This window comes from Saccopteryx leptura, chromosome 2 (genome assembly GCF_036850995.1).
Source record: "Saccopteryx leptura isolate mSacLep1 chromosome 2, mSacLep1_pri_phased_curated, whole genome shotgun sequence".
Lineage (NCBI taxonomy): Eukaryota > Metazoa > Chordata > Mammalia > Chiroptera > Emballonuridae > Saccopteryx > Saccopteryx leptura.
In genome coordinates, this window is record NC_089504.1 from 133,106,246 (window position 1) to 133,118,907 (window position 12,662).

At 44.2% G+C, this 12,662-nt stretch overlaps 1 protein-coding gene across 1 annotated transcript in view; it reads left to right on the plus strand.

Annotated features, from left to right (window-relative positions):
- Positions 1-12,662, plus strand: part of CCNT1 (cyclin T1) — a 48,625-nt gene that overhangs the window by 3,880 nt on the left and 32,083 nt on the right. The window contains exon 2 of the mRNA XM_066368827.1: positions 521-602. Within this exon, the coding sequence (XP_066224924.1) occupies positions 521-602 (82 nt within the window). The remainder of the gene's footprint in view (positions 1-520; positions 603-12,662) is intronic.

A 12,662-nucleotide genomic window follows, 5' to 3' on the forward strand; every position in this document is an offset into this window, starting at 1 on the left:
TTAAATGTTTTTCTTCTTGATGAATGAACATCAAATCATTCCATAGTGTTTCTGATCCCAGGGATCACCATGTGAGGAGGCTTGGTTGCCAGAGAGAAGTGGAACTGGAAAGTTAATTGCTGGAGATTAGAAGGTGAGGCATAGTGGAAACAGATCTCTGGGGCCAGGTCAGGGAGGGCATTGTAAATCATCTGAAGAGATAACCTGAGCTACTGCATCACCACTGCAGGATTTTCAGTAGGCAAATGACTGGTTTAGGTCTTAGATAGTTTTGTTTATATTCCTTGATTCACACATGCTGAGAAGCTTGCTTGTTTTTTCAGCAAATTTATATTGAACATCTGTAATGTTTAAGGTAAGCTAAGTGTCAATTGGTTAATAATTTGGTGGAGAGATAAGTATGACTTTCATTTGGGAGCATCTATTGTGCACAGCTTGCATGGTCATTTGAAAGGATATAGAGGTACTTTTGGGAATTCTACTGCCTTCCTGTTTTGGGGCCTTAACTTCAACATTTTAGCTCACAGTTGACTATCAACACTGCTATCGTATATATGCATCGATTCTACATGATTCAGTCCTTTACACAGTTCCATCGAAATGTAAGTATTTTTTTATATGGTGTAATTCTTTTGATTCCAACTTCGTATTTTTTTGTTGTTGATCTTTGCTGATGAACTGGAATTTGAAGTTTAGAATTTAGGGTTGGTCACTTTCATTATGCCCCACACTGCTGTTCTGAACCCAGCCTTCTAACTCTTGCATGCATGGGAGAGAGAGAGGGACAGCAGACAGGCACAGACAGGAAGGGAGAGAGATGAGAAGCATCAATACTTTGTTGCAGCACCTTAGTTGTTCATTGATTGCTTTCTCGTATGTGCCTTGGCCAGGGGGCTCCAGCAGAGCCCCTTGCTCAAGCCAGTGACCTTGGGCTCAAGCCAGCAACCATGGGGTCATGTCCATGATCCCACGCTCAAGCTGGATGAGCCCACGCTCGACCCTCGAGCCGGTGACCTAGGGGTTTCGAACCTGGGTCGTCAGCATCCCAGGTTGATGCTCTATCCACTTCGCCACTGCCCGGTCAGACTCAATTTTTCTATGCAGTGTCTAGTCAATTTTTTACTAAAGAAGTAGATTGTTGAATAATTAAAACAATATTTGATTTGGGAGAGGAGCATTAAGGAGAAACTGCTGAATTTTAAATGTATTTTTTGGGGGTATTTTTCTGAAATGAGAAGCTGGGGAGAGGCAGACTCCCGCATGCGCCTGACCGAGATCCACCTGGCATGCCCACCAGGGGGCAATGCTCAGCCCCTCTGGGGCATTCCACCGCTGCAATCACTGCGACTCTACTTTAGCGCCTGAGGTGGAGGCCATGGAGCCATTCTCAGTGCCTGGGCCAACTTTGCTCTAGTGGAGCCTTGGCTGCGGGAGGGGAAGAGAGAGAGAGAAAGGAGAGAGGGGGAAGGGTGGAGAAGCAGATGGGCGCTTCTCCTGTTGCCCTGGCCAGGAATCAAACCTGGGACTTCCACACACTGGGCCGATGCTCTACCGCTGAGCCAGCCAGCCAGGGCCTTAAGTGTAATTTTTGAAGTGGTGAATAATACAGTCACAGGAAGACAAATGAATGTAAATTATTTAGATTTATTTAAAAGCCTTTGATAAAATTCCAATCAATGATAGTTTGGAGGGGGAAGGTAGAGGTACACTTTGTGATGAGTGGGGATGACTTTTAAGACAGGCAAAAGAAAATAATGGTAATAAAGTGATTTTTTTTTTTTCTGGACAGAATTGTAAATAGTGCTGTTTTTGGTTTTGCTACCTGAAATGGTCCCATTTAACATTATTGTAAATTACTAGGGAGAGAGTTCACAGTGATATCCTAGTTGTAGGTAGGTAACTATACTTGTTAAATAAATAAACTCACAGGTAATAGGGCTAAACTTGACGAATACTTCATATGGATTTGTGAGTTAAATAGTTCTTTTTATTTATTTTCAAGATTGTTTTGAGGAAAAATGTTTCAAATTTAGGATGATGACTTTTTTTAAAAGATAATAAATTTTGAGCTTTTTAAAATTAGTGCCATAGGAAAGGATCTGTGTAGCTAAATACGGTTCTTTTAAGATATTGATGGACTCTGTATTGGGAGTAATTGGGAGTAAAACCCTTTGGATTTTGGATTAAGTATCCCCAATTTTTGTTGGTTATCCAGTCAGCTTGGTTTTCTCCAGTCCTTGACCTCCCTGCCTCCAGCTCTACCTCTGAAGGCAAGGAGCACACCCTTATTAAGGGAGAGAGAAGCATTTAATGAGACTATCTGATAGCTGTAGGATAGAAGGCAGTGGTTAAAGGATAAATTTGGAAGAGAAAGTACATAGCTGTTTTGTTTGTTTGTTCTGTTTTTGTTTTTCCTGAAGTTAGAAGCTGGGAGGCAGTCAGACTGACTCCTGCATGTGCCCGACCAGGATACACCCGGCATGTCTACCAGGGGGCGATGCTCTGCCCATCTGGGGCGTTGCTCTCTTGCAACCAGAGCCATTCTAGCGCCTGAGGCAGAGGCCATGGAGCCATCCTCAGCACCCAGGCCAACTTTGCTCCAGTGGAGCCTTGGCTGCGGGAGGGGAAGAGAGAGACAGAGAGGAAGGAGAGGGAGAGGGGTGGAGAAGCAGATGGGCGCCTCTCCTGTGTGCCCTGGCCAGAAATCAAACCCAGCACTTCCACACACCTGGCTGAAGCTCTACCGCTGAGCCAACTGGCCAGGGCAGTACATAACTGTTTTGGCAGTTCATTTTTTCCCTTTTATTCTGGTAAAGATTTTTTTTCTTTTACCATTTATTGAGATACAATTCTCAAACCATCAATTAACTCATTTACAGTATACTAATTAATAGGTTTTGATATATTTACAGATGAATGCAGTTATCACTGCAATCAATTTTAGAACATTTCATCACCTCAAAAGGAAACCCTGTGCTCCTTAGGTCTCACTCTGCCATTTCCCCATCTCATCAGCCCTCAGCTACCATTAATCTATCCTCCATCTATACATTTCCCAGTTCTGGATATTTCATATAAAATTATTCACTGTGTTACCTTTTTTGTTTGGCTACTTTCACTTAGCATAATGTTTTCAAGGTTGATTTGTGTCATATCAGGATTTGCATCCCTTTTTTGGCAGAGTAATATTCCATGGTATCAACCAATGATTGTGAATTCAGTGCCAACAGGAACCCCCAATTTGGGGTTCAGTGAAGAAGAAAACAGTTCAGTACTATTATGATAAAGGTTTGAAATCCAGAGTGAAATATATCTCAAAATCGATTTGTTCACTCTATGCATATATATGTTAATGTATATTTTCCCTATGTTCCCCTTTTAAATTATTTTTTCTTATTTCTTATGTTTTAAGTTTAGCAAGGGCAGAGGCTCACTTTTCTGTGTATCCTGCAAAGAACCTTTAGTAAACTTGTTGAATGAATGAATGGTAATTATCTAGTATAGAGAATCTTGGGATGTTGTGACCTTTTTATTACTATTATTATTGTTATTATTATTATTAAATGATGTGGGGAGGCAGAGAGAGGCTCTGGTATGTGCCCAGACCTGGATTGACCCCAGCAAGTCCCCTACCAGGCAATGCTCTGCCCATCTGGGCTGCTTCTCCCTTGCTCGGAAATTGAGCTAATTTAGTGCCTGAGGTGAGGCCATGGAGTTATCCTCAGTACCTGGGGCCAACTTTGCTCAAACCATTCAAACCTTGGCTGTAGGAGGGGAAGAGAGAAAAAGATGGTGGGAGGGGCGGAGAAGCAGATGGTTACTTCTCCTGTGTGCCCTGACTGGGAATTAAATCTGGGACTTCCACACATCCATCTGATACTCTTCCACTGAGCCATTCAGCCAGGGCATGACCTTTTTTTTGAATCCAGTGACTTTTATTTTGGGGTTGATGATCTCCAGGGAACTCATTTTAGGCACATTCTAGAATTAACAGATCAAAAACTTTATCCCTTTAATATACTAATTTTAAGAGTTGAACTATGATGAATCCAAATTCAAATTTGAGAGGACATAATGCATTGTGTGGCATTGATGTTATATGTCCTATCAATCTCTCATGCATTTTTTTATTACAAAGGTAATAAATGCTAATGGTAAAAATTAAAATAATACAGAAATGTATAATACAGAAATGTAATTCCACTCTCCAGAGTTAACCATTGATAAATATTTGGCATATAGTGTCCCAGACATGTTTTCTGTGCACATACTAGCATTTATTTATTTTTATAAAAATTCACTTCTTACTATGCTATTACACAACTTGCCTTTATCTTTTTTTTTTTTTTTTTTTTTTAATTTTTCTGAAGCTGGAAATGGGGAGGCAGTCAGACAGACTCTGCATGCGCCCGACCGGGATCCACCGGCATGCCCACCAGGGGGCGATGCTCTGCCCATCCGTGTTGCGACCAGAGCCACTCTAGCGCCTGGGGTAGAGGCCATGGAGCCATCCCCAGCGCCCGGGCCATCTTTTTTGCTCCAGTGGAGCCTCGGCTGCGGGAGGGGAAGAGAGAGACAGAGAGGAAGGAGAGGGGGAGGGGTGGAGAAGCAGATGGGTGCTTCTCCTGTGTGCCCTGGCCGGGAATCGAACCCGGGACCTCCACACGCTAGGCCGCTGAGCCAACCGGCCAGGGCCGCCTTTATCATTTAATAATACATACTGGACATTTTGGTTTCTCATTTTATTTTAAAATGTTTTTAATTTACTTTTGGGGGGTAGAGAAAGAGGGAGAAACATTGATTTGTTGTTCCACTCATCCATGCATTTATTTGTTGATTCCCGTATGTGCCTTGACTAGGGATTGAACCTGCAACCCTGGTGCATCAGGATAACACTCCAACTAACTAAGCTACTTGACCAGAGTGGTTTCTCATTATTTTAAAAGACCACATAGTATTTCTTTGTGGTTTTGCTGTAATTTATTTCGCCAGCTCCATATTGATGGATATTTGGGTTGTTTCTAGTGTATTATATTATATAAATAACGTTATATGAGATAGTCTGTTCTAGATGTAGTACACTTATGTGACTATTTTAATATAAACTCTTATAGGTAGAATTGCTGTGTCAAGGGTATCCATTTAAAAAATTTTTGTTGTGGCCCTGGCCGGTTGGCTCAGTGGTAGAGTGTCGGCCTGGCGTGCGGAAGTCCCGGGTTTGATTCCCGGCCAGGGCACACAGGAGAGGCGCCCTTCTGCTTCTCCACCTCTTCCCCTCTCCTTCCTCTCTGTCTCTCTCTTCCCCTCTCGCAGCCGAAGCTCCATTGGAGCAAAAGATGGCTCGGGTGCTGGGGATGGCTCCATGGCCTCTGCCCCAGGCGCTAGAGTGGCTCTGGTCACAACAGAGCGACGCCCTGGATGGGCAGAACATCGCCCCCTGGTAGGCGTGCCGGGTGGATCCCGGTCGGGCGCATGCGGGAGTCTCTGACTGCCTCCCCGTTTCCAGCTTCAGGAAAAAAAAAAATTTTGTTGTGTCAATTTGCCCTACTGAACGATTACATTAATATACATTATTTCAAGCACTATAGGAGAGGGTCCTTTCCTCTACATCAGGGGTCCCCAACTTTTTACACAGGGGGCCAGTTCACTGTCCCTCAGACCGTTGGAGGGCCAGACTATAAAAAAAACTATGAACAAATCCCTATGCACACTGCACATATCTTATTTTAAAGTAAAAAAAACAAAACAGGAACAAATACAATATTTAAAATAAAGAACAAGTAAATTTAAATCAACAAACTGACCAGTATTTCAATGGGAACTATGGACCTGCTTTTGGCTAATGAGATGGTCAATGTGCTCCTCTCACTGACCACCAATAAAAGAGGTACCCCTTCCGGAAGTGCGGCGGGGGCCGGATAAATGGCCTCAGGGGGCTACATGTGGCCCACGGGCCGTAGTTTCGGGACCCTTGCTCTACATCCTCACTAACAACAAATTTTTGTTACTTCAGGAGATTGTAAATTCTAACTACTTTTCAAACACTGATACAGTGGTGAACAAAATGGAGTCCTAAACTATTTTTCTTAATTTCTTCAACTACTGAAGTTGAGCTACTTATGCCTATTGGTTGTTCTCATGAAATTGAAGAATTAACTTAAAAATTGATTGTTGATCCTGACCAGGGGGTAGCGTAGTGGATAGAGCATCAGCCTGGGACTCTTAAGGATCTAGGTTCGAAACCCCATGGTTGCTGGCTTGAGCCAAGGGTCACTGGCTTGGCTGGAACCCCCACCCCCCCATCAAGGCACATATGAGAAACAATCAATGAACAACTAAGGTGCCACAGCTACAAGTTGATGCTTCTCATCTCTCTCCCTTCCTGTCTTTCTGTCTGTCTGTCCCCCTCCCCTTGCTTAAAAAAAAAGATTGTCGATTCATTTTGCCCCTATTTTCTTGTTCTAATTTTTTTTTTTTTTTTTTTTTTGTTTTGTTTTTTCATTTTTCTGAAGCTGGAAACAGGGAGAGACAGTCAGACAGACTCCCGCATGCGCCCGACCGGGATCCACCCGGCACGCCCACCAGGGGCGACGCTCTGCCCACCAGGGGGCGATGCTCTGCCCATCCTGGGCGTCGCCATGTTGCGACCAGAGCCACTCTAGCGCCTGGGGCAGAGGCCACAGAGCCATCCCCAGCGCCCGGGCCATCTTTGCTCCAATGGAGCCTCGGCTGCGGGAGGGGAAGAGAGAGACAGAGAGGGAAAGCGCGGCGGAGGGGTGGAGAAGCAAATGGGCGCTTCTCCTATGTGCCCTGGCCGGGAATCGAACCTGGGTCCTCCGCACGCTAGGTCGACGCTCTACCGCTGAGCCAACCGGCCAGGGCTTGTTCTAATTTTTTTTATTTATATGAGTGTTTTATATATTAGATCTGTATGTCACACGTTGTGAATACTTTTATGATTTTGTTGTATCTCTTCATTGATAGTGTTTTGGAGCTCTAGCCTTTTTTTTTAATTGAGGTGTAACATACAATAAAGCACAAAAACCTGGTGTCCAACTTGATTACTTTTTGCAATATTACTGTATTTTTTGCTCCATAAGACGCACCTGACCGTAAGACATACCTAGGGTTTTAAGGAGGAGAATAAGAAAAAAAAAATTCTGAACCAAGTGGTGTGTTAAAATATTTAATAAAATACCGTATTTTTTGCTCCTCTAGACACACAGGCATTTTCTCCTCCACTTTTGGGGGGAGGGAAAAGTGCGTCTTATGGAGAGAAAAGTATGGCACATACACACACACACACACACACACACGTATGTATGTAACCACCATTCAGATCAAGATACCGTATATTTCCAATAAAGGTAGAAAACTTACCTTTTGATTGAAGTAAATTTTGCTTCTTGCCTGACCTGTGGTGCAGTGAATAAGGCGTTGACCTGGAATGCCCAGGTTGCCAGTTCAAAACCCTGGGCTTACCCAGTCAAGGCACCATATGAGAAGCAACTACTGGGAGTTGATGCTTCCTGCTCTTCCCCCACCTTTTTCTCTCACCTCTCTTTCTAAAATCAATTTTTAAAAAAATCTTTAACAAATTTACATCTTTAGTGGATATGATTAAATTACTGGTTTATTTCCACTTAAATTCTAGCATAGCATTTACTCTCTTATTGAGAAGAAATTCAGTCTCATTACTTGATTTTCTATATGTACAGTTTGAGCAACTTGGTGTGTGTGTTTGTGCTGTATTTTATATATTTTAAAATAGAGGTGTTGCATTTTAATGGTTATCAAATTTGATCGGTTGTATTTTACCTCTTTAGTGGACTCTTGAGGTCAGGCTTAGTGGTTAAGAGAATAGGCTCTGGAGTCAGACATGTCTATGTTTGGATCCTTGGTGCAGTGCTACTAGCTATATGGCTTTGAGCAGGTTACGAAAGGACTGTTATTTTCATTTCTTTGAAGTTGCTAATAGTGCCTAACTCACAGAGTTGTTAATAAGATTTAAATGGGTTAATTTACAAAGTACTGTACATAGCAAACAAATATATATTACCTGGTATTATTATTATTTCAAAATGGAGAAATATCTTATACTCTCATTTGGAATGAGTGTAGGATTCCTCTGAGAATCTGCCTTTGATGGGAAATGTTTTGATAGCTGACTCCATGAGGGAGCAATAGGTATTTATGTGGCTGATTTGCACAAAACTTAGATGAAAATTAATTTTTTGCAAGCTTTCACTGAGATATTATCTTACTTTGTTAACCATTGTTTGTATACCATATTTTAGTTAGTTTCTTTCAAATATATTTTAGTCTTTTTTATTTTGTATTTTTCCAAAGTTAGAAGCGGTAAGGCGGGGAGGCAGTCAGACAAACTCCCGCATGCACCCAACTGGGATCCACCTGGCATGTACACCAGGGGGTGATGCTCTGCTCATCTGGGGCATTGCTCTGTTGCAGGTGGAGCCATTCTAGCGCCTGAAGCAGAGGCCATGGAGCCGCCTCAGCATCTGGGCCAACTTTGCTCCAGTGGAGCCTTGACTGCGGGAGGGGAAGAGAGAGGAAGAAGAGAGGGAGGGATGGAGAAGCAAATGGGTGCTTCTCCTGTGTGCCCTGGCAGGGCCTATTTTATTTTAGTCTCTCTGTTTTTTTTGGTTTTTTGTTTTTTTTTTTTTCATTTTTCCGAAGCTGGAAACGGGGAGGCAGTCAGACTCCCACAGGCGCCCAACCGGGATCCACCCGGCATGCCCACCAGGGGGCGATGCTCTGCCCATCTGGGGCATTGCTCTGTTGCGACCAGAGCCATTCTAGTGCCTGAGGCAGAGGCCATGGAGCTATCCCCAGCGCCTGGGCCATCTTTGCTCTAATTGAGCCTTGGCTACAGGAGGGGAAGAGAGACAGAGAGGAAGGAGAGGGGGAGGGGTGGAGAAGCAGATGGGCACCTCTCCTGTGTGCCCTGGCCCAGAATCAAACCCGGGACTCCTGCACACCAGGCCGACGCTCTACCACTGAGCCAACCAGCCAGGGCTATTTTAGTCTCTTGAAGGTGAATCTGGAGGCTTAAAATTTTAGTTTTATCTTTTAGTAGTCCTTTTCCTTTTCCCCTCTGTCCAGTCGGGTTTTTTTTTTTTTTGTATTTTTCTGAAGCTGGAAACGAGGAGAGACAGTCAGACAGACTCCCGCATGCGCCTGACCGGGATCCACCCGGCACGCCCACCAGGGGCAACGCTCTGCCCACCAGGGGGCGATGCTCTGCCCCTCCGGGGCGTCGCTCTGCCGCGACCAGAGCCACTCTAGCGCCTGGGGCAGAGGCCAAGGAGCCATCCCCAGCGCCCGGGCCATCTTTGCTCCAATGGAGCCCTGGCTGCGGGAGGGGAAGAGAGAGACAGAGAGGAAGGAGGGGGTGGGGGTGGAGAAGCAAATGGGCGCTTCTCCTATGTGCCCTGGCCGGGAATCGAACCCGGGTCCCCCGCACGCCAGTCCGACGCTCTACCGCTGAGCCAGCCGGCCAGGGCCTGTCCAGTCAGTTTTAAAGTCCTTTTAATTTTTATACCAGTACTGATTTTTCTTTCCCTATATATGTGTATTATCATTATAAAATTAAAAGAGGACAGAATAAAGGAGAAAGCGATGATTTCCTTATAACCCACTGTTCAGAGATAATCCTGTTAACCTTTTGGAATATATCTCGTTAGACTTTTTCTCTGCATGCATATACATACACATATATAGTGAAGCCTTAGTAGTTTTCCAAATGATACCCATGTTTCATTTTCTTTATTTCTACTTCTAGTGACTACTCTCAATTTATTTTATTTTTTATTCATTTTAAGGGGGGGAGAGAGAGAGAGAGGACAGAGAGAGAGAGAGAGAGAGAGAAAGAAAGAAAGAGAAAGAAAAGGGGGGGGGATCAGGACACATCAATTCCCATATGTGCCTTGACCAGACAAGTGTAGGGTTTCGAACCGGCAACCTCAGCATTCCAGGTCGATGCTTTATCCACTGCACTACCACAGGTCAGGGGCTGACTACTCTCAATTTTATTTGTAATGTCTAAGTTATTAATTTTTTTCTTTATTTTATTTTTTTTATTTTCTTTATTTTTATTTTTTGAAGTGAGAAGTGGGGAGGCAGAGACAGACTCTCGCATGCGCCCGACCGGCATCCACCCAGCAAGCCCACTAGGAGGCGATGCTCTGCCTATCTGGGGCGTTGCTCCGCTGCGGCCAGAGCCATTCTAGCGTCTGAGGAGGAGGCCATAGAGCCATCCTCAGCACCCGGGCCAACTCTGCTCCAGTAAAGCCTTGGCTGCGGAAGGGGGAGAGAGAGAGAGAGAGAAAGGAAGGAGAGAAGGAGGGGTCGAGAAACGGATGGGTGCCTCTCCTGTGTGCCCTGGCTGGGAATCGTACCCGGGACTTCCATGCACAGGGCCGAAGCTCTACCACTGAGCCAACTGGCCAGGTCTCTTCTATTGTATTCTATTTTATTATTTTATTTCATTTTTTAGGTGAGAGGAGGGGAGGTAGTGAGGCACACTCCCACGTTTGCCTGCCTGGTATCCACCTGGCAGCTCCATCTGGGGCAGATGCTTGAGTTTCGAGCTCTTTTTAGGTTGATGTGCTCATACCAACCAAGCCCTCCTCAGTGCCTAGGGCCGCGCTTGAACCAATTGAGCCACTGGCTGCAGGAGAGGAAGAGTGAAAGAATGGGGGATAGAGAAGTAGGCAGTCACTTTTCCTGTGTGCCCTGACCCTAAATCGAACCCTGGACATCCACACACCAGGCCAATGCTCGATCTACCAAGCCACTGGCCAGGGCCAATTATTTTCTTTTTAAAAAATTAACTTTTTCTTGGACAGTTGACTCAGTGGTAGAGAGTTGGCCCGTGGTGTGGATGTCCCAGGTTCATGTCCCGGTCAGGGCACACAGGAAAAGTGACCATCTGCTTCTCTACCACCACCCCCCTTGCTCTTCTGCAGCTAGTGGCTCAATTGGTTTGACGATGACTCCATGGAATCTCTGCCTCAGGTGCTAAAAATAGCTTGGTTGTGAGCATGGCCCCAGATGGGCAGAGCATTGGCCTTAGATGGGGTTGCCAGGTGAATCCCAGTTGGGGCGCATGTGGGAGTCTTATCTCACCTCCTCTCACTTGGAAAAGAAGGAAAAGATAAAAATAACAAATTAACTTTTTACATTTATCCTACCCTTTAATTTCTTTCAGTCATACTACCAGATTAATCTTTCTAAATATTTCTTGAATTCTACATATTTTTCTAAAATCTTTAGTGTCACTCTTGTTAAAAATCTTTTGTGGCCTGACCTGTGGTGGCACAGTTGCTAAACTGTCAACCTAGAATGCTGAGGTTGCTGGTTTGAAACCCTGGGGTTGCCTGGCCAAGGCACATGAGAAGCAACTACAACAAATTGATGCTTACTGCTTCCCCTACCCCCATCTCTCTCTCTCTCTCTCTCTCTCTCTCTCTCTCTCTCTCACTCAAAGCAAAAAATAAAATCTTATAAAAATATCTTTATCTTAAACTCTGGGGATGTATAAGTAGCAAGCTCTGTCTACAATTGTAACAAATATTGAAGGAAGATAATTGTTACTGTTTTTGAATTGTGGAAAAAAATCTGTTTTATCAAAGTATAACAGAAAGCAGGGATGCAACAGTAGTCCTCCCTTATCTGGGCTTTTGCTTTCAGCAGTTTCAGTTGCCTGTGGTCAACCGTGGTCGAAAATATTGAATGGAAAATTACTGAAAATTAATGTTTTAAGTTGCATGCTGTTCTGAGTAATGTGATGAAATCTTTTGCAGTCTCACTCCTTAGTAGCCATCTTAGTTATGAGAAAGAGAAACCATATCACATAACCTTTATAATGGTATATTGTTATAATTGTTCTGTTTTATGATGTTATTGTTATTTCTTTCTGTGCTTAATTTATGTTAAACTTTATTATAGATATGTATGTATAGGAAAAATATAGCCTGTATAAAGTTTGGTACTATTCAAAGTTTCAGGCCTTCATTGGGAGTCTTGGAATATATTTAATGGGGGACTTCTGTGTTAGAATGCATGTCAGTCATTAAGGTGAAATAGATATTCAGTTCTATAAAATTTATTTTATTCCTGATGAATTCTAGCTCTTGTCATTGCCATCTTTGTTTTTTTCCCCCCTGAAGTTGGAAACAGGGAGGCAGTCAGACAGACTCCTGCATGCACCCGACCGGGATCCACCCGGCATGCCCACCAGGGGACGATGCTCTGCCCATCTGGGGCGTTGCTCTGTTGCAACCAGGGCCATTCTAGCGCCTGAGGCAGAGGCCATGGAGCCATCCTCAGCGCCTGGGCCAACTTGACTCCAATGGAGCCTTGGCTGTGGGAGGGAGAGAGAAGACAGAGAGAAAGGAGAGGGGGAGGGATGGAGAAGCAGATAGGCGCTTCTCCTGTGTGCCCTGGCCAGAATCGAACCCGGGACTTCTGCACGCCAGGCCGACGCTCTTTCACGCTCTTCCACTGAGCCAACCGGCCAGGGCCGTCATTGCCATCTTTGATTCATTGAAATATTAAGATTCAAGAGAAATTCTACTTGCCTGGTCATATTGCTCTAATCTCTTTTATTGTTTTGTGTCCAAATTTAATGTCTACATGTA